Here is a 22,561-nt window from a genome sequence, read left to right as displayed (position 1 = left end):
ATTTTTTTTTCCTTCTAGAATTGTGGTAATGGCGATTAGCCAACTGAATTTAAGGAAACATTTCTGTTCACAGAATACTGTTTCAGTTCTTACTAAATCTTGTTGACTCATTACACTGATTCTCATTAGCATCATCTCTGTTTCTTCAGAATACAGACTTAGAATACCCCTTTTCATATACTTATAAATGAGCATGTAGTTTTAGCGTTCTCACTGCTACTAAAATTTCAATGTGGAATTCATGAGTTGCTTCTGTTAAATCCAGGCAAGAGTTGTAGCTGTTGTAGACATTGAGGAGAGGAAGGGGACCTTAGAAAACCGCACCATATAATGCATTTCCTTCAGATAAATCAATATAAAAACACTGCAATGCACTGCACCAGGAGCAGAATTTCTCAAGACGGCTGAAAATAATCCTACTTAGAAATAGTCCTACAGTAACCATGGCATTAAGAAGAAGAGAGCAAGGTATATATTTCCTCTTTGGGCTGCCTAATACATTAGCATGCAGCTCGATGGGAAAAGGAACATTATTGCTCCTAGAAATTTCAATGAAAGAATGAGTTCTCTGGAAAGAGAAAATAAATGCAAGATAAGGTTTAAACCATTAGCTGTGTCTACCTGAAGGTTTCTATGAAAAAAAATTCATGTTTGTGAAATCATTATTATCTTTAGGGTTAGAAATATCCCTTATATAACATTAAAAATTAAGTGAGGCAGGTGTGTTATAGAAGCATACATTAGAAAATAAACTTTGTATACGCTCGTGAAGCCTAACAAGTCTAAAGAGACGGGGTAAAAAATGTACACATAGCCAGTAACTTCCTTAGGAATATCTTTAGCAAGCTAGCTTTCTGGCACCATGCCTAAAATTTAAGTTCAAATTGATTTGCTATCCACTGTGTTCTGGGCTTTGTAGGGAGAGATGTTACAAACAGACTACTCTTTAATATAAATATCTCAGAATCTAGGGAAAACAACAATATAGACACAAAAAAGGCTACAGGTTTCCACAAAAGCCAAAAAGTAGCACAATTAGTTTAATGTGGGCATATCATGGAGAAGGGGTATTAGATAAAGTGCTTGAGTCTGGGAAGATGACAATCTGTAAGAGATGATTGCAAATTCTATGTCTATAAGAACAGGTCTACTGTATTCTGGTTTTAACCTCAGCATATCCACTATCTGAAACACAGTAGGAATTCAATATTTATCTTCACCAATTAAGGGATGAGTGAATATGAAGAGGTAAAATAGAAAACGACACTCTAATCAAAGAATACATTTATCAAAATCTCATTGTTTCAAAGCTCATAGCCTTTGGGATGCCTCTGCTGGACAGGTGCTGGAGAAGGGTGGAATGCCTGGCCAGGCTAAGGGCAGGTCTTTGAAGCCACAGTAAGTTGGGAGGTTCTCTTGTGGGAAGAAACCATGAAGCTAATGGGAAACACGGCAAGTTCTACTCTGGGATGCATTCTCTGGTAACGTTGTACCACCAAAGGGATATGAAACTGACTTGAGTTTTCTGATTAATCAGGCCCTGGCAACAAGAAAAAAAATGATAGAGAATGTCTTCACTGTTCTAAACTAGGTGAGGGTAGACTGGGATGCAGTGGATTGAAATGGGGAACACAGATGGAGGTAAACTTTCCCATGAAAATAGTTAGGTAGGTGGGGGTGTACTGTAGGCAATAAAGATTGCCATCTAAGTTTAGAAGAGAGAAGCAAATTTGTAAGTGCTGATTTTTTATATGGTCTTTCAGACCCTAATACTTTAAAATTCAAGTATAAAAGATTTTTTTTCTCTGTAGAATAGGCTTTTAGGGAAAAAAACGTGTTGTATATAGAAAAATATTTTTGTTTCCTCTTTGAGATTTTCATATGTATATATAAAGTGTTTTGATCACATTGACTCCCACTTCTCTCTATTCTTCCCAAACTCCAACAGGCCCATGTCTCTTAAACCCCTCCATTTCCTTCCCCCTTGTAACAATAAACCACTGAATCCAGTTAGCACTGCCTGTAAGCACGAATGTAGGGCCACTGCTGCAGGTGGAGCCTTACTGAAGGAAACCTTCCCCTCTAGCAGCTATCAATTTCCAAGAGGTCTTCAGGTAAGGGTAGGCCTCATGAGTCCCTCCCCCATCCACTATGGAATTTTTAATGGCTTGATCTTGTGTCGGTGTGTGTGTGTGTGTGCGCGCACACACACACACAACTGGCCAAAAGGGAGAACGTACGTTACTGTGAGGTGCGGATTTCTTAAGTGTGATATCTTTTTCACACTCTCTTTATCAAAGGCTCAGGGACCATTGTAAGCAGCTGCAGCTAGAATTGTGAGCTCATGAGTTCAGTAGCTCCGTTACAGCCAGAAGCCCCTGTTTTGCAATAGTCCTCCCAAACCTCTGGCTCTTTCTTAATGTTCCCTGAACCCTTGATAAAGAGAGTGTAAGAAAGACATAACACTTAGAGATGAGTACCTTACACTGACACTGACACATGCTTTGCCTTTTGACCAGTTGTGTGTTTACGCACACACACACAGTCCACTGCAAAAACAAGCTTATTTAATGAAGGTTATGTGTATTTAGAAGATAGCTTGATACGATGTCTATTTCGCAAAGCAATAATTGTTGGTTCTTCAAAACTGCCCAGTCACAGGTTCTTGGCTGGTTTGGAGTGTCATTCATCAATTTTGTCCAGTAAAGTGGGCCTTACATTCAACCAAAAAAAAAAAAATTGCTGGTTATTCCCATAATATACATGGCACTTTAAACCTTGTTAGACTTGGTCATTTCTATAGCTCACAGGATTCCCATTTAGGCAAGACTGTTGATTATTTTTTTTCTTCCACTGCCAGCCTTAATAGCATCCCTTATCACTATGAAAACTAGCCAGGAAGGAGGGAGCTTTCAGCTCAGTAGCAAATTGGTTTGCCTGTTCCCCAAGTATGTGGTATCTTCAGACATAGGGTCTTACTTTCAAATCCTGTGGAGTAACACACTAGCAGCAGTGATGATAGACTGTGTTATTTTGGAGAACTCTGACGCGTCTCTGATCCACAGATCAAAGAGGGCCATACATTGCCACACATTACACTGGGTTCTTTGTTCGATAACCTACTGTGTCTTGGAGACCATTATTCCCCTATGTAGGACAGCTCTAAACCTGATGTTACTATGTTTAATTATGGATGTGTGTGTTTCTGTAGTCTGTAAATGGATATGTACACATGAATGCAGGGGCCTGAGAAGGCCAGGATATAGGTCAGATCCCCTGGAGTTGGCATGACAGGCAGTTATAAGCTGCCTGATGTGGGTATTGGGAAAGAAACTTGGGGTCCCCTGTAAGAGCAATGTGTACTTGTAATTATTAAGCTATCTCTCCCATGCCAATTTACACACACACACACACACACACACACACACACACAGAGAGAGAGAGAGAGAGACAGAGACAGAGACAGAGACAGAGACAGAGAGACAGAGAGAGCTTATAAAAATAGTAGGTTTTCATGTGGCTCTTTCAAAACTTCTTAGTGTTAGTTTTTCCTTCCCTATCCCCTTGTCTGCCTTACCCTCCCACCCACCTCCACTTTACCCACACCCTCCCAGTTATTCCACTTTCTGCCTTCATCACCACATGTGTTCCACTGTCCCTCTCCCTATCAATCCTTCTTCACCCCTTCCTCCATTAACCCTTCCTAGTTGCCTGGCTTTTTACAGGCACTCCAAATTAAACCTACAAATCTGAAATTGTTTTGATTCTTAGCAAGTATCGCTCCATTTTCAAGAATAAACAAATTATTTGGTTCATACTGCAATTCTAAAGAATTGCAGCTGTACATCGAGCTTACATTAGACAATTTAACACTGAGTGATTATATGAAAGACTTTATACCCAATTTATCTAGTCATAAAATAGAAAGCATATTTGAGTTCCTAACGTTTTGTTTGTGTGCATTCCTCTTGAAGTAGATAGGGTGTTCTATTGATTAAAATAAACCCTATATAGTTTGACATCATATTTTATCTACAAGCCATAAGATAGAAATATTACCTTCCTTTGGAAAAGAGTGATTTAAAATATATTTCAATGATAAAGAGAAAGAAATGAAAGGCTGGAACTGTGTATAGTGATCTGCACTTGTAACGCCATCACTTGGAAGGCTAAGGCAGGAGAAGGGCCATGAGTTTGAGACTAGCCTGGGCTACATAGTGAGTTCCGGGCAAACAAAACAGGACCATAGAGTGAGGCTCCTTCACAAACAAGAGACTTGAACTTTTGCCATAATTTTCACAGTTCTGTCATAATTTTTACAAAAGAATTAAAATTTTAATCTAATAAAATTAATATGGTGTTATTCAATGAAAACCATTTATTTTGTACAAAATTCAGAATTGTCCTAAATTTTATTAAACATGAAATTAATGAGATTAGATTAACATGAGATTATTAATAAACTTACCTTATTTTTTCAAAGGCAATAAAGCTCATGTGCATGTGTGTGCTCGCGCGCGTGCACACACATATACACACACACACACACAACCTACAAGGGGGTAGGGGTGGAGAGAGAGAGAGAGGAATCTATAATTTACTATGTAGTAAATAGACAGTTCTCAAGTAGAAGAAATTTCATAATTAATCCCAAATAAATGCTCTATATATTATAATAATATAACATTGACCAAGAAAAATGAATTTAACACATGTCCAATATTACCATGCCTATGAGCAGCCTATTGACTCTCCTTCATTGTAGCAACCATATACCATATTCCAAATCCTCATACTTCATTTTTTTTCTATAAAGAATATATCATTTTCTCATAGGTTACATATAATTTGCTTATTTTTAGTTTATTTTGGTATTACCTGCTTCCTATTCTAAAATGCAAGACCCATATATATAGTATTATCATTACACTGTATATCTGGAACAGTGGTGGCTACAGTAACTATTTAGTAATTATTTGTTGAATGCTTAGATAATTTCAGTATTATCAATTACAATTGATTTAAAATAACTAATGCTGTATATAAATTGTAATAAAAGCAAGTAGAAAAAGCATAAAATAAAACTGTGAGTCATATTACAACTTTGCATGAAAAAAATAATTAACGGATTGGAAAACAAAGGGACTGTTAAAATCACCAGATGAATGAATAGTCTTCAAGAGAACTAACATAAATAGACAATGAGTATTTTTGAAAGCAAATACAAATTAAAACTTCTTTGATATAACACTTCATCTCAGCGTGGATACTACCAAGAAATCGGACAATAAAATGGGAAAATTTATGGAAAGACAAACCCTTCCTCAGTGCTGGTGAGAGTCAAGATTAGTAAGGAAGTTATGGGAATCAGTATTGAGGTTTCTCAAAATATTAAAACTTGAACTACCATGGGATTGAGCTAGACAACTCCTGAGAACATACACAAGGACTCCATATCCACCCACAGAGACTCCTGCACAGCTGCAATCCAGTTTTAGTGATGCCCTGTTCATGACAGTAAGGAAATGGGACTTCCCAGAAGCCCTTCCACAGATAAATGAATAATGGAGCATTGCACATATACAAAATGGAATTTTATTATGCTGTAAGGAAAAAAATTACACTATGAAAACTTCAGAAACATGGGTGGGTTTGGAGATTTTATTATTACACGAGACGACGCAAATTCAGACAGACAAAAACTATGTGGTTTCTCTCACGAGCATGTTTGAAAATGTCATCATGATGCATCAAACCTTCTATGATGACTTTGAAAAATATTACAAATGCTTGAGAGATAAAATTAACTGTAAAGCTCTTGCTAAGGAACTGCAAAGTCCTCATGTAGATAGAAAAGCAGTTTGGCTGCTCCTGGAGATGATTACAACAGGCTGGAGTTAAAGATGATGGAGATTCTGTTGTCTCTCAGACTTCTAGAATCGATTTAATAGTGATCATAACTAAAGGGCACGTTTCCATGCTGTATACCAAACAGGGAGATTATTTTCCCCACAAGATTCTCCTCTCACTATGGGGCAAAGCCTAAGCATTAACGGGCATCCTACTGATGTCCACAGTGGTATCATCCTGAGTGAGGTATCCCAATCACAAAAGAACACACATATGTACTCACTGATAAGTGGATATTAGACCAGAATCTCAGAATTCCCAAGATATAATTCACAAACCATATGAAACTCAAGAAGAAGGAAGCCCAAAGTGTGGATACTTTGATCCTTCTTAGAAGGGGGAACAAAATACCCATGGAAGGAGTTACAGAGATAAAGTTTGGAGCAGAGATCGAAGAAATGACCATCCAGAGACTGCCCCACCTGGGGATCCATCTCATATACAATCACCAAACCCAGACATGATTGTGGATGTCAACAAATGCTTGCTGACAGGAGCCAGATATAGCTGTCTCCTGAGAGGCTCTGCCAGTGCCAGACAAATACAGAAGTGGATGCTCACAGCCTACCATTGGATTGAGCACAGGGTCCCCAATGAAGGAGCTAGAGAAAATCCTGATGGAGCTGATGGGGTTTGCAGCCTTATAGGAGGAACAACAATATGAACTAACAAGTAACCCCTAGAGCTTCCAGGGACTAAACCACCAACCAAAGAGTACACATGGTAGGACTCATAGCTCCAGTTGCATATGTAGCAGAGGTTGGTCTAGTCAGTCATCAATGGGAGGAGAGACCCTTGGTCCTGTAAAGGCTCTATGCCTCAATGCAGGGGAATGCCAGGGCCAGGAAGCGGGAGCGAGCAGTTTGGTGAACAGGGGAAGGTGGGAAGGGATAGGGGGTTTTCGGAGGAGAAACCAAGAAAGGGGATAACATTTGAAATGTAAATAAAGAAAATATCTAATAAAGAGAGAGAGAGAGAGAGAGAGAGAGAGAGAAAGTGATGGTTAAGTGGATAGCTCATGAATTCCGCTCTGCTCTCTAAACACACCTGCAATATTTTTAGAGAAAGGAACTAGAAAAACAAATGCTGATCCCAGAGAACACCAGCATCAGCATCCATAGGTGATTATATTTCACAGGTCTCATGTGACAGCTAGGAAACCAAACATCACTTATAGCACTTTCATAAGAAATGAGTTCCAGGCATCCTCCAGAAATGAAATTGTAGTCACCAAAGGAAGAAGCCCCCAATTCTTCGCCTCTATGTAGAGCCTTACCATCACTCAAAGAGACAGCTAGAGTTCTATACTCTCTCAGTCTCTAAACCTCCAGGCAACTTTGGATGAAGAAAATTGAAAACTCAGTACATTTTTATGAAAAATAAAGATAATTGTTTTCATTCATTTAATTTAACCTGCTCCTCAAAGGGAATAAGTTTGAGAAGAAAACATCCTTGAACAAATTGTATCAAGCTTTGAATTAGGGGTTGTTTAGTCTGGGGGTGAAAATTCTTATGGCTGAAAATTAAATTCTAGAAGACAACACTTCTTAATACTTGCCAAAAATTCATAGTCTGGTAAACATAGCAATAAATACAGTTCTTAATAGTAGGAACAAATCTCCTTAGTTCTGCCAAGAAAGGCAATTTAGAACACCTGGCCCCAGACTAACTAGAAAATCGGTACTTTAGCTTAAATTCCAGTGGCTCTATAGACATACGAATCTTCTCTGTTGTTTTCCCTAACCTTTATCTGGGTGAAATTCAGTTTACAAAGGGTTTCAGGACGATTTAAATAGGCTAAAATGATGGTTCCTCAACCAGAATGACCTTAACTTTCTGTTTTTCCTGTATCATCTTCGTGATGGAGACACTTAGTCTATGAAAGGCCTACTAGTTCCCTCTCCTTAGTACTGTAGCTAGTGGGGACAAGAGAGAGGAGAGTAACAGACAAATGGACTTCTGATGATTGTCCTGGGTTTAGGACTACTCATATTTTTCCAGTTCATGTTTAACTAATTCTACTTTACTATGAATATATGCAAATGTGTGACTATTCATAATGTCATTATTTATTTATTTATTTTCAATACTATTTACAGGTCTATCTTCTATCATTTCTAATTCATTTTCCTTGTACTTTTTATTAGTGTTACAAAGTTAGTAAAGTCTAGAACTAGATTATACTTCAGAGAGGAGTCTTTTGTTGTTGAATCTCCACTTTTTTATTTAATAGAAAGCTACGTGCAATTCTTGAAGTATGTTTTAGTCGTTATGGATACTCATACTTTAATTTTTACTGCCCTCTGACTCTTTTGTTTTCCTCTGAGAAGTCAGCTATCAGTCAAAGTATCATGACTTGTAGGTGATCTTTTCTTATCAGTTACTTTAGAGATGTGTATGAGTCTGTGTTGTGTTTTGTGTGTGTGTGTGTGTGTGTGTGTGTGTGTGTGTGTATGAGAGAGACAGAGAGACAGAGAGACAGAGTTTTTAGAGTATCATTTGATATTAGTATATTCTTTCTGAGTCTCTGTTGACTCTTCCAAAAACTCTAAATCATCAATCTTCTACCGCTTCGTCCTAATCATGTCTGCCTCTCCCTCCAATTAAATACATTAGGTAACCTTGTCTTTTAAAAGTACTGACATCTCATTTGTTTTCTTCTTTGGTGGACTTGAGGATTATTCACAAATAACTTAAGTAAACCCTCTAGTTCAGCAGTTCTTGTTTAAGCTATTTCTATTTCATTGATGAACCTCTTCACTGAGTTTTAAATTATATTTTAAAACCCCATTTTGCATACTAATATTTTAAAGCTTTCCAAGAGTTCATTAATGATAAATAAACTTACTTGTATCCTATAGCTTTAGTTTCCGATGACTTTGTGGGTTGCTTTCTTCAGGTTTGCTTGCTGGCCTTTTTCATGTTCTTACCCAATTTTCTTGCATGTGTCATGCTTCCAAACACTGAAATGCTAATTTTCCTTGAAATCTCCACAGGAGAAAAAAAAATCTGAGTTCAGGGTTGCATCTGCCTACAGGAGTTTTCAATTATATTACCATATTTCCCTTAACACATAAGTAATGACAATTTATGCTTTGAAGTGCTTAGGATAGGAGGCTTTCGGGTGCATTGTACTGTTCTTTCGCTTAACTTGGCATTTCCTTCTCCCTACTGTACAGAGGATATGGGCATTATGAATGTTTTCCTACCCTCATCTCTCGCACAGCTGGCCCTGGGCATTATCTTCCATTCCAAATTCTCTTTGTAACAAGATAAACGAAATCTCTTGAGCAAATCAGACTCATCACTTCCTAATATTAAACTCACTTGCACTATAGTTTATGGTTAATACAGATTTCTTCTTTCATACAATTTAGTGAGATATTTTTCAAAAAGATGTTTAATGTTTTTAATTTAAAATTGTTAAACAAGGATTTGTTATGGTACAAAACAGATAATATGCTATTATCTATATATTATTTCAGTCATTTTTACCACTATAGAAAGAGCATTTTTTAAATCTAGTGCCACATACATTTTTTCTTACCTCCAAAGTCACAAAGGAAGCTTGCAAATGTTTCGCATTTAACTTAATACAATTTTTAAAGTAAATCCTGTACCATGAAAAATCATAATTTAAAGCATTGCTGAAAAAAATAGCTTATTTTCACACTGGAAAGCCTTCCTGCCCTGAATGCTAAATTTTGAATACTGATCTGTGCATCTCACTATGGCTTTATAAGCTGATATTCTCATTTGTAATATGAACCATAGTTTTTTAGTAGCTTCAAAGAATGGAAAACCTATTTCAAAGACCATCCTTGATCATTTCCGTTTTATTGGTACCCCGAGTTCCCCAGACTATCTCTGACTAGATCTTCAATAAATAGATCTTCGAGAAGAGTTCACACCAGAAAGTATGAGAAGAATCCTCTCTTACCTTTCACCCCATGATTTACATTCTGTGACTTCTTTGCAGAAAACAATTTCCTTAAAGAAAGTATTTTAAACCATAGGTACATCATGAAAAGCCAAGCTTAATTAAAACTAAATAGCATTATCTGTTATCCATTTGACTGAGCACATGGAGACTCAGTAAGCAAACAAAATGAAGCCCAGTGTTTTCATACCTCTGGGCACTTGACCTTCCACTCCGTTTCCCCTTCTTTAGTTATATGATCTGTTGACATATGAGACATAAAGCTACCATTCTTAATCTGTCCATTCTTTATTAGTAAAGAGTAATTCACTAAAACAACAGCAACTAAGGGCTTGCTGAGGTAATGCATACAGCAAGAAAGCACTCTACCTCTGAGCTTATCCCCAGGCTAATTTTCTCTTTTATTACCAGACAAGGTCTTACTAAATTGCCCAGGTTTTCCTTGAACTTGCTATGTAACCAGAGACCATACCCTCGTGCCTCAACCTTCTAGATAGATTGCATTACAAGCCTACACTATATTTTTGCTGCTGTTTTCATAGAAATATGTGCATCAGACCTTCATAGAAATGACAAGTTAAGCAGGCCAATTTACTTCCACTCTCTCTGGATGAACAAATAGACTGCTTAGGCCAGGATCACCATCAGTTTTGTAGCTATAAAGGTAAGAAATGAAATGAAAGCAAAATCATTTCCGAAGCTGGATTGCAAATGAATGGCTGGACAAGACTTGGGTACCAGTGAGCACAGAATTCCTAATTAGTATTGAAGAAAGCCAGTAGAACAATTTAAAATAGTGTAGTTTTTAAAGTATTTATATTGCAAGGGGAGGGGAGGGACAAACTTTGCTTCTGAAGTCATTAAATCCCCAAACATCTCTGAATGTCCCCTTAGATAGCTGCTACTCCATCAAGAAGTATCACCTTTATAGAAGGCAGCTCAGAGAATCAAGAGTCAGGGATGGCTCTGAGTCAAGGGGGAAGATCATAGTGAAGCTATGGGTACCAAACGAAAGCTCCTGCCCTGACTACAGATAACCTGCTTGCTCCAATGCCCTCCAGGAGTGTAGGCAGTTGGAACCTAGTGTCTATTCCACTGAGCCAGCAGCCTACGCTAATGTCCTCCAGGTGTCAACAGACAGTAGTCCAGAAATGTCTTCCCTGGGGAATGCAATCAGCACAACAGAATAAACAACAGCATGCTGACATTAGAATTTTCTCAGAAAAGACCTGTCAGTGAAGCTTACAGCCAAGAGTGACTCCCAAAGCACACACACAGAGCTTTGAAGCCGCATTTCGCTGTCTTGAATATGAGCAGAAAACTCCAAATTCCTAGGTATCTGAAGAAAGCCTGAGGCACGAAGAAGTTCCAAACAAAAAGAAATCAGCTGTGTGGGGGTAACAGTCAATGCAAGAAGGAAGAGGCAAATATGGGAAAGGAAAATATCATTAATATGTTTAGAGAGGTAAAGGAAGAAACTGCATTCATAAAACATAAACAGCATTCTGGAGAAGAGAAGGAGGAGACAAGAGTATAAGATATAGACATATACAATGCAAATAAACCTATGAAGTTTAAGTAAAGGAAGATTTCCAGAAGATGCTGTAAAGAGAAAATTCAGATGATGAAATATGAAGAAGCAAAAGCAAGAAAATAATAAAAAATTTAGGAAAAGAGTAGAGAGCAGAGGTAAAGAATTTTGAGAAATAGAAGAGAACTTCCATGCTGGAGAACGAAATATTTATCATTAAAATACTCTTGGTGGCACTGAGAAGCAGAAATCTGAGATCTCAGAATACCGTAGACAGTGGACTCGATTAGCTTTCAGCTTTCAGGAAAGGAAGGGGAACAGGGACTGAATCTTTTTAAGAGATTTAAAAAAAAAAATATGGAGAGTTGAATACTTTTCTCTTGTAAATAGAACTGTTATTCACCAGCAGTAAATGTCATCTTGGAGGCTTACTGGCAAATAGCTCACACTTCCAAGTCTGAACTCAGACTGACTGGTTCAGCTCAGCTGTTCTGGCTCAAACTCTTCTCCAAGCTGGCTGATTCAAGCTGGCTTCTCTCAGTGTCTCACCGAATTGTTCTGCTTGACCTCAAAGTATCTCTAGCAATTTGTTCGAACCTTCTGGTTCCTTCTTATTGTCTGGCTTTAACTGCCTCTGCTGACCTGCACTGAACTGCATGAACTCCTGAAGGAACTCAACTCCACTGCACAGCACACACTGCACTGACTCCCAACTGACTAAATGGACTGAACTGAACTGCCTTCCCTCTTCCCGAGCTTCTCTTAAATAGCTTTCTCCTGAGAGTTGGAGATGCCCTGTATCTGACTCATTCTGTCAGATCTTTCTCTGAGTCATCACTTTGTCTGCCCCTTATCTTTCAAGTTACCTATGTACATCTGGACATATTTATCTGTTTAACAGCACATATAAACCTGCCTATGTAATTTCGCAGAAGTCTCCTTTACTTTGTGACATAAGCACTCTCCCATTCATAACATAACCATAGCAATGTCTTTCAGGCACCATGGCACAAGTATCTTCCTGGACATATAATATCTAATATTTCTAGATGCTTTGGTTGTTTTTAAACCCTTCTTTGTTTTGTAATTCTCACATTTTCTCTCTCCTTCCCTCCCCACTTTCCCCTCCTCTCTCTGACTCTTATAAACATATATACAACACTCACCAAAATTCTCCACTATGAAGACATAGGGCTATGATATTTTTCATCCTGTATTTGCAAACATGTTTTCTCCTAGGCAGGGTCTTACTGTCTATTCTCAACGATTTAATCCAGGTTCTTCTTACTCTGGTGTCAAACACTTGGTTCTAATTCAAACTATCATCTTAACAAGAAACCAAAGATTAATTTGCTGTGAATTCTTTCCCCCCCACAATTTCTTTACTCATTGTTCCTGGGTAAATGGTTAACCTCAGCATCCCATATCACAAAACGACAATAAATCTCTGATATGAGGCTCATGTATACTAGGATGGGTATAATATGTGTCTTCCATTCTATATAAAAAACACTCTATTAAAGCTTGAATTGGAATGATCTTTCAGTGTATAAATCTATTTATTGCAGGATTTGAATTGACTAAATTTTTCACCTGCTTAAATTCATAAAATCTACATGCATGTTATAATGTTCACAGTATCATTAATGGTGCTTTTACATTCTTTATGTAGAAAAAGACTATGGTATCTCAATTTAAAATTATTTTTATTACAGACCTGACAATAATTTCCAATCATTATGTTCATATATACAAATATTTGTAGCTCATCTTTCATATAAAAGCTATACTTTTCTTTGTTTTTAAATCTGTAAGCTTTAAAGTAAATGTAGAACTATATATAAATTACATTTTCAAAAATCTACAGCTATTACCTTAATAATGCCCAAATTATACATTAATTTTGGGTTATTGGATATCTTTCTTGAAATGAAAAATTATTTAATACATAGGCCATAAGTTTCAGGTATCTTTTAGGTTCACACATAAGATTTTTAATGAAGTTTGCTATATTTTACATACCTTTTAAGGTAACTTTTTAATAGGAAAAATGTCACATGGAAAATACAAACCATTATCATGTAGAAAATATAAGGCAAATAGAATTTTTATAATTTTTTTTTCTGTTGGGTAAAGAGTAGATACCTATAGGGTCTGACCTTTATGTTAATTAAAAAGTAAAAGATAAATTATAGTCCATACCACTGAACCCTGTCATGCTAAATGCCATTTCCACATCCATGTTGATTTTTAGAGAGCAGTCATTTTTTCCTTATGATTTTGTGAAAAGGCCTTACACTGCCAAGCCAGCCAGCTTCTCTGTATGGAATACCAATGCAACCTGTGTTGTGCTTTGTGAGTGGAAGTATATGTTGTTGCAGCCATTATATAAAATATGAAGGTATTTTACAAAATGAGCTGTGGAACTAACCTATGATTCATCAATACTTACAGGCATGTATCAAAAGAATTGCAGTCAAGCAGATGGTGTCTCGTTCCCAGTGTTCCTTGTAGCACTACCACAACAGTCAATATACACGAATAAATGTGTTTTTAATGTGTTTTGATGACCATGACAGCTGCTGGATCTTCTTTTTAGAAATTCTTGGCTATTTCAAATGTGTTTCATCCACCTTAGTTTAAAAATTATCCATATGTATTAAAGTACATATTACTATAACACAAGAAAAGATATCAAGTACTAATATAGTTCCTAGATTTAATTGGTACTGGATATGGAGGAATCTAAACACATTCACAGTGCTTTATGTAAAAAGAAATCAACAAAGTTGTGTAGAAGAGAATGTTTTAGGGAGGACAAATAATACAGAGCAAGGGCTACAACTCTGAGTTTTAAAGCAAGACGATAATTAAATTACACAGGTTTGTCACTCTTCAGCACTGACACTAGATAATTCATCTAACCTTTCTGCATCTCCTGTCTTCACCTTGGTATCTTGTTATCTAAGTTTAACACTGCCCTCCTCACTATGGTATAACATTTACATGTATACATGTAGTTGAGAGACTCTGAATTGCATAAGTATGGAAGAGTTGGGTTGAGCATAAATAATCCAGTACATTGGATGTGTCTAGTTGTTCAATCTCCTGTCCTTGTGACTTTCCTGCCAGGATAGATTATAACCTGGAATTGAAAGCTAAGCAAACCTTTCCTCTGCCTCTGTAGTTTTTGTCAATATATTTTTTCACAAAAACAAGACACGTTTTTTCGGTATAATAAAGAGACCAAGCCAGGCAGAAGCATTAAACGAAAGCGCTAAATACCTACTTTAGAATATCACAATCAAAAGTATAGGAAAAAGGAATACCCAACTTACATGATCCAGTCAGTGTGTATGTGTGTGTGTGTGTGTAGGTGCGTGTATGCATGCTCATGTGTGCACATGTATATGCAGGCTATTTTGGAGCAGAGAATGAGGAACAAGATTTCTGAGTCTATCTCTCAATGCTATGGATCACGAAGATGAAAACCTTTGGTTTCTAGAGTGATGTCTTATGAATATCAACCATCAAAGGGTCAAGATGGGGAAAATCTCACAAAGATGTTAAGGAACTTATTGACCATGTACCATCAACAATAGCAGAAAGCCATAGAAAGCATTGGAAGGTATGGAAAGAGGGAAGAGATAAAGGAAGGATTGGATCAGAAACAGGAAATAAGCTTTAAAGAATGACTGCGTTGTGTTTGTGAAATATTTCAGTGTTTTACTTACATTTTTATTATACTGTCCCATTTCTGTGGCTTACTCCTATTGTTATTCTTTTGTGTTATTTATTATTTAACCCAAGATACAATAGCAAAACACCAACAAAAATCTCATTTATCAGTTAAGTCTAGAATCAAGGTCTGGCAGGGACTAGAGTCTTTTTGGGTAAGCACATTGTCACCTTTGTGCATTTCAGTTAGTGAAGAGAAATCGTGATGTCTTCTTAATGTCTCCTCTTAAAGGGGCTTTGATCTAACTTTGTGTCATTAACTCTAATTACCTTCCAAAGTTCTGTCTTCAAACACCATCATGTATATGAAATGGAAAAACTAGGACACATTCATTACATAAAAATGTTGTTTGACCACAAACTGTTCTCATAATGTCTTTTCTTATTAACAGAATGCAGTCACAGGAGCAAAATATCGGTCAAGGAAGGACCATATGATGTGTAAGCTCATGTGTTTATCTGTTGCTTACTCTTCAACCATTGGTGGGCTGACAACAATCACGGGTACCTCCACCAACCTGATCTTCTCTGAGCATTTCAATACGTAAGTAAAATCAGATTGATGATTCGACAAGTGGACAGCAACCCATAGACGTAATTCTTACCTGACTCATCAAAGCCAGGGACTAAACTGCTATGCAGGATTAACTTTGTTTCCTATCACAATGACTCTAGATTTAGAAATCTACCTTTGGATTGTTGATGGCGATGTAGGATCTGATCAATTAACATGTATTTGAAGATCCACTTTCTTGCTAAGCTAAGCTAAGATCATGATTTTGTAAAAATACCTTACTCTGCTAATATCAGAGACACCATGCTTCTGTGATGGAATGGAGAAGCACTCCTATCTGAGCCTCTTACCAGAAAGGGAATAAATTTCTCATCACAGCTTATTCAATAATGTGACAATCAGTTGATAGGAACATGCACTGTTGCATGAGATGATTTATGCAGAGTTTGGATATTGAGCATTTGAACATAAATGGTGAACTGTGAACATGGGCATCAACTGGAAGAGGCTGAGGTTGGCAACACCAAAAAAGAAAAAAAATTTGAAGAATTAAGTAGCTACCAGAGATAAAAAGCATTAGAATATCCTACTGATATGTGAATGAATAACTGAAAGTTTATAGGTGTGATACCAGACCATTACAAACCTTGAGGAATCTCCAGTTTCAACCATGGTAGTGTTTTAGATAAATTTAAATGAGTTGAATACTATAATTTTTAGTCAAATTATAAAATCTAACTAAAAAGTAATTCTTCCAAGATGTAATTTTTTATGTGTAAACCAGTCACATTTTGGAAACATACTACGAGAATTAAATGTGTAAGTAATGCTAAAATATTTTGCATTATGTAAAACTATTGAAGAAAAAGTTAGAAATACATGTTTTTCTTTGAGAGCTCAGAAGCAAGGCCTATTTCAAGTACTAGAAGTACATTACATACTTGTCAGCGTGCTAGGAAGAAGGGTGGCCTTTAAGAAGCCCAAGAAGAGGAGGTAGGCTTTGTTCATAAACAGTAGGGTTCAGAAACAGGGAATTGCACTCCAAAGAGCAGAACCCTATGCTCTCTTGACCTTCTCAAATAGTTTGTAAAATTTTTGCATACATAGCTTCTCCAACAAACGCAAGGCTAAGAATGCCAATCACCATTCTACAAAGAGTGTCATCTTGTGTACTAAGAACAATAATGTAGAAGTTCAGGTTCAATATTGAAGACCTTTGTGTATATTTAATGTTTCTGTGATTATACATCCACCATACATTTGTTTTAATTTATATATTTAGTATAAAGATATATTTATGTTATTTTGGTATTTTTCCAAACAGTATATTTTGATCACATTTTTGCCCAGTTCTCAACTCTTCCCAGGTCCTTCCCATCTCCCCATTCTCTCTCTCTCTCTCTCTCTCTCTCTCTCTCTCTCTCTCACACACACACACACACACACACACACACACATACACACACAAACACACATACACACATACACATCAAAAACCACAAAAATGAAAATCAGAACAAAAAAAAAAAGAAAGAAAGACAAAATACCAAAAGAAAATACAAAGACTTTTTTAAAAGTACGTTTTCTTGTGGTTAACTCTGTTGGGCTTATTCTCTGCCCTGAAGTGTAGTTGATACATCCAATGGCATTTCATTGGACAAAACTGATTATCTCTTTCCCACTAAATATCAGTTTCAAATAGCTTCTTGGTTAGTGGTGTGGTTTGTGTGAACTTCTCTTCAGGGATACTTCATAGGTCTAAACAATCACTTAGGAAGGAATGCTTGAAAGGTATTTGATACCTAAATGGAGGACTTCTAAAATTTAATCTTGGGGAGCTATATTCCACAAATAGCCAAATTAAGAACTGCAAGTGCACCTGAATCTTTTCTGCTGCTAGATTTGTGTCCATGATCAAGAAAAGAGATTTTGCATCTCAACCAGCTTTTCAAAATCCTCTTCCTAATGTTGAGACCCAATTTAAATGGTTTACCACAGTTAGCGTCAGAGAATGGCTCTTATATAAAGAATGATCTAACCATTCTAATGAAATATCTTTGGACAGTTGAATCCATGTTTGCCCCTGCGCTTTGTGTTCCTGTGTAGTGTATTGGCCAGTTTAAACATTTTTTTTATTATTTAATCATTTTCTTGATATTTTGCATACATTGCTCTATTTTTAATATTGGGTCAAGAGCCTTTTGACAATTTAAGCAAATGTTTCAATAATTATTTTCACAAACTTAATGTCTCTAATCATGAAATTTGACTAAAGTTTCCTTTAAATTTATAAACTACTTAAAATATACCTAGAAATTCAGTGTTTTTCTTCAAAATGCTGTATTTACACTAATAATTATATGGAAATCATGATTAGAATAAGGTTCAATTTATCACTTGATATAAAATACTGTTATAAAATGAAATAGATAGGTAAGTTTTACATGAATGCATCTTTACAAAATACAGTAATATCATAAAACTACATTGGGGGAATATTCATTCAATTTCATTGGGAAGATATCAGGAACATAAAGTTCTGCAATATATATTCTTTTTACCCATTTTTTTTTAGAGCTGGAGAGGCGTTCTGCTTCACTTAGGAACTCACTAAGATAATACAATCTTTTCTTCTTGATACCATTTGCCATTGTTTTGAGCAGTAATAATACAATCTTTTCTTCTTGATACCATTTGCCATTGTTTTGAGCAGTAATACACTTGCAATGATTTTGCCTTCCAATGCTAAAGGCTACAAGAAACTGGAATATCAGTAACTTCTGCCATTGGTATTCAAAGCAAGGTGCCATCTTCCAAATGCAGTATTGAAAGAGAAAAATTGCATAACTTACTTTGAATTCTTTTACAGCTATTTACCTGTCTATTTATCTTCTACTTATTATCATCTATGTACCTGTAAGTCCACACATCATTTTTTTGTAGGTTGCTTGAGAGATGATGATAGTAATAGAAATCATCATAATCGAAGTTCAACAAAGCTTGGTCTTCATGTGGGTCCACCAACACTTGGAGTGGGGGCAGTCTCTGACTTGGGCCCTGTTGCCTGCTTTGGAACCCCTTTCCCCTAGCTGGGCTCCTTTGTCTGCCACAGTGGGAAAGTATGAGCTTAGTCCTGATGAGACTTGATGTGCTAGGAAGGGTTGGTACCTAGCAGGAGTGGACCTTCTCTGAGGAGAAGGGGAGGGGAAATGGGAGAAGGGGAGTGGGAGGGTGGCACTGGGAGGAGAGGAGGGAGAAGACTGCAATTGAGATGCAAAAGTGAATGCATAAATAAATTAATGAAAAGCTTTTGTAAAAATTGTCTTAATGAAAAGTGACCTCCCCAGAAACAGAACGTGTGTCCTAAAACAGAACTTGAGACATATGCTACAGAAAATTTGCTAGTGAAATGTTGTTATTATTCAGAAAGATTTTAGAGGTAAACACTATGTACAGTTATAAAATTAAGGCAAATAACTCAAATTAAATGGAACAATATCAGCAACATACTTTTAAAGAACTGGGGCTTTCTTTCTTTCTTTCTTTCTTTCTTTCTTTCTTTCTTTCTTTCTTTCTTTTTCTTTTTTGCATAGTTCAGTGTGGTAGTGTGCACAAAGATTGACATTCTAAGAGTCTAGGGTAAGAATCTAATTAGAAGTGCATTACTCATGCACTGAGAAATGATGAAAGGCTACTCCTGAGATGACAGTGTTTAAATCCAAGGCATCGCACAGCCAGAAGGTCATTATAATTAGTCATGAGAGTTTCAAGTTAAAGAGGCTTTAAAGCAACTCTGGTGATTTCTGGCTAGAGTGCGGTGCTATGAACTTCTAAAAGAGAAAAAGCATATTCCGCAGAGAAATTAACTTAATCTGGTCAGATTTCTATGGCCTACTGAGAACCTATCCACAAGGAGACTGGTAGCAGGCATCATAAGTACATGCATTCTCCAAGGTAATTATGTCAAGTAGCATATCTATAAGGGCAGAAATTAAATTCTTGAATGTGGAAATAGTCACAAAGAAAGTAAATGTTTAAAAGAATATAGATGAGGATATACTTTCAGGAAATACTGTTTATAAGGAAGGTAAAGAAAACTAATTAAAGTAGGAGGAGAATCAGAAACATGTGGTGTTCTAAAAGCCAAAAAGTGAAGTCCATCTTCAGAATAATTAGTGGAACATGGGAAGCTGAAGTGATAGAGGAGGCAAGAAGATGGCCAAGAAAGGCCCATGATTTTGCTTGGTGTTTTAGAAGAGGCTAGCAACAATAGGAACTAACCAGTACCCCCCCACCCCCAGAAGAGCTTGTGTCTCTAGCTGCATATGTAGCAGAAGATGGCCTAGTTGGCCATCATTAGGAAGAGAGGCCCCTTGGTCTTGCAAATTATATATGCCTCAGTACAGGGGAATGCCAGGGCCAAGAATTGGGAGTGGATGGGTAGGAGAGCAGGGTGGGGAGAGGGTATAGGGAACTTTCAGGATAGCATTTGAAATGTAAATAAAGAAAATATCTAATAAAAAAAAATTAAAAAAAGAAGAGGATAGGTTCAACATAGCAGCTGATAGTGGGCAAACATCAGACTGAGCAGAGGAAGTAAGCACATAGTAGGGAGAGAAAGGCAGAAAGTTGAAATTATTTAAGTTAAAAAAACAAACAAACAAACAAACAAACAAACAAAAAGGATAAATTGTGGCCTGACCAAAACACAGGGGAAATTCTTTTAGAAATTACCCAAAGGTAAGATGTTGGTCTGGTTTTAACCCTTGGAAGAAATAGAAATCCTTGGAAACAGGAGGTTGAGGGGAGCAATAAGGAGGAGAGAGCTACTAGACAAACTTTGGCTGTACATGATGTCTGTGAAGGTCTGATAGTTCTCGGGGTTTATCCTAACAATGGAATAATCTTCATATCAAGTTAAACTGGTGAAGGGAAGTATATTATTGAGAACAATTGCTATTTTCATAGTAGTAGTAGGGAAGTTTTGATGCACCATTTTGATCAAATAAATATGAGTAATATCAGTCAAGAAGGAGCTATTGAATTAAAGAATGGAATGTTATTCCAAGTAAAATGGCATAGTTTAATGATTATAAAAACATACTTTTCAGGTTTTAGGTTTTAACTGTAAAATTATGGGCATAGAAAGCAGCATGGAAGGAAGGCTTATTTTCAAGATCATCACAGACATTCCTTCTAATTGTGTATCCAATCATTGCAGCAGTTGGCTTATCAATATGGGTTAGGCTGTAAAAATCTCAGTGAATATATAAACCTTTAGCTAGTACCTAACCACATCTGTAGCATTTATCACTTCACACATATAGTACCGAATTTGTAAAGTAGTCATGAGACACTGTAAGATATTGACAATAGCAAACCAACTAGAAGAGCTATAACACACTGTAATGAAGGTTATGCCACACAGCTCCTTTCTTTTAAGGAACAAGACAAATAAGAGTATTCAGATTATGGCTGATTGCTGACAGCTGTTCTGCAGAAAACAAAACTCTGGCGAAGGAGTTGCCTGCTGTTCTAGGACTCACAGAGTGAGGGACAGTGAAAGAAATGTGTTTGTACTTGCCTTGGGTTCAAAGCTTACCTGGCTTATTGTCTTTGCTAATCAGAGATGAAGAAAGTAAATCTAATCCCTTTCAATGCAGTACTAATTCCCTTCAACAACTGCCATGGCTTTTACTTTGGAAACGAGCCATATAAAATCTCTTTGAAACCAATTCCCTAACAACTACCAGAGAAGAAATACGGGGGCCAGCAAAATGCCTAAGCAGGTTAAGGTGCTTGCAACCAAGTCTGGCAACTGAATTTTATCCTTGGTACCCACGTGATAGAAGGTGAAAGCCAACTGCTGTTAAGTTGTTCTATGACCTCCCTATATGCTCTGTGGCATGGCCATACTACACACACACACACACACACACACACACACACACACACACCTTCTATACAAATACATAATAATTTTTTTTTAACTTAAGAAATGTGCACATCACAGAATTTGGATCTGGTCCAAAGTACATCATTTATCGTGTATCCAAATTTATCGTGTGTCATATACCATAACTTCTTTGAACATCAGGTTTGTTTTTGTTTGTTTGCATGTTTGTTTTACCTAAATAGGGGAAATGTTCTAATGCATTGCCATAAAGATTGAAGGCACAGAGTGTGTGACGCACTCCGTGGAACCTGGACATGGCCACACTCTAAGCAACCCTGCTTTGCTGCTACCTCACTCTCTCTGATTAGTTCTCTGAGAATTTCACACACCTTATTTTGGTCATATTCAGATTCCTTCCCCCAATGCTCCCCATATGTACACACCACTTTCTTGCCCACCCTTAAGGTTTTTCTTATCAAGACCACTGTGCGCTACCTAAACATTCTTGGACTCCTGTCTTCCCCCCAAGCATGACAGACTTATCAAGAACTCACTCCCAGGGAAAACTGACCTTCCTCTCCCAGCAGTTGACAATTTCTGATCGCTCCCCAGCTAGGAGTGAGAATTCGTGCCTACGCGCCTCTTCATGCTGGGATTTCGTCTGGTTCGGACTTGTACAGGTCTTGAACATGCTGTCACGCTGCTGTGCGTTCATATGTTCTACCTCCTTCTTGCTGCTTGAAACCATGCCCCGCTAACAAAAACAAAAAGCAGCCAACATTTTCAAACTCTCTCTCTTTTTTTTTTTAAGTATCCCTCAGTGTCCTCAAATCCAAAGCTGAGAAGTGACTTTGCCTCACACAGATGAAGAAGTTGTTAATCAAAAACATTATAATAAAAAGGGATTATAATCAGGGTAGACACCGAGTCATTATGACTGCTAATGATCCAAATCTATGAAAAGGCTGTAGATTTCCATAGCTGCATCATTTCTTTTAAGGCGGTTTCTATGCATTATTTTTTTTTTTTAAA

General features: G+C 37.0%; 1 protein-coding gene across 1 annotated transcript in view; it reads left to right on the top strand.

Moving 5' to 3' along the window:
* Slc13a1 (solute carrier family 13 member 1) overlaps positions 1-22,561 on the top strand; it is a 78,722-nt gene that overhangs the window by 32,946 nt on the left and 23,215 nt on the right. Inside the window, exon 7 of the mRNA XM_021190847.1 lies at positions 15,512-15,663. Within this exon, the coding sequence (XP_021046506.1) occupies positions 15,512-15,663 (152 nt within the window). The remainder of the gene's footprint in view (positions 1-15,511; positions 15,664-22,561) is intronic.

This window comes from Mus pahari, chromosome 2 (assembly GCF_900095145.1).
Source record: "Mus pahari chromosome 2, PAHARI_EIJ_v1.1, whole genome shotgun sequence".
In the NCBI taxonomy this organism is placed as follows: Eukaryota; Metazoa; Chordata; class Mammalia; order Rodentia; family Muridae; genus Mus; species Mus pahari.
The sequence above is the reverse complement of the archived record's forward strand: the minus strand, read 5'-3'. Positions and strand labels throughout refer to the sequence as shown.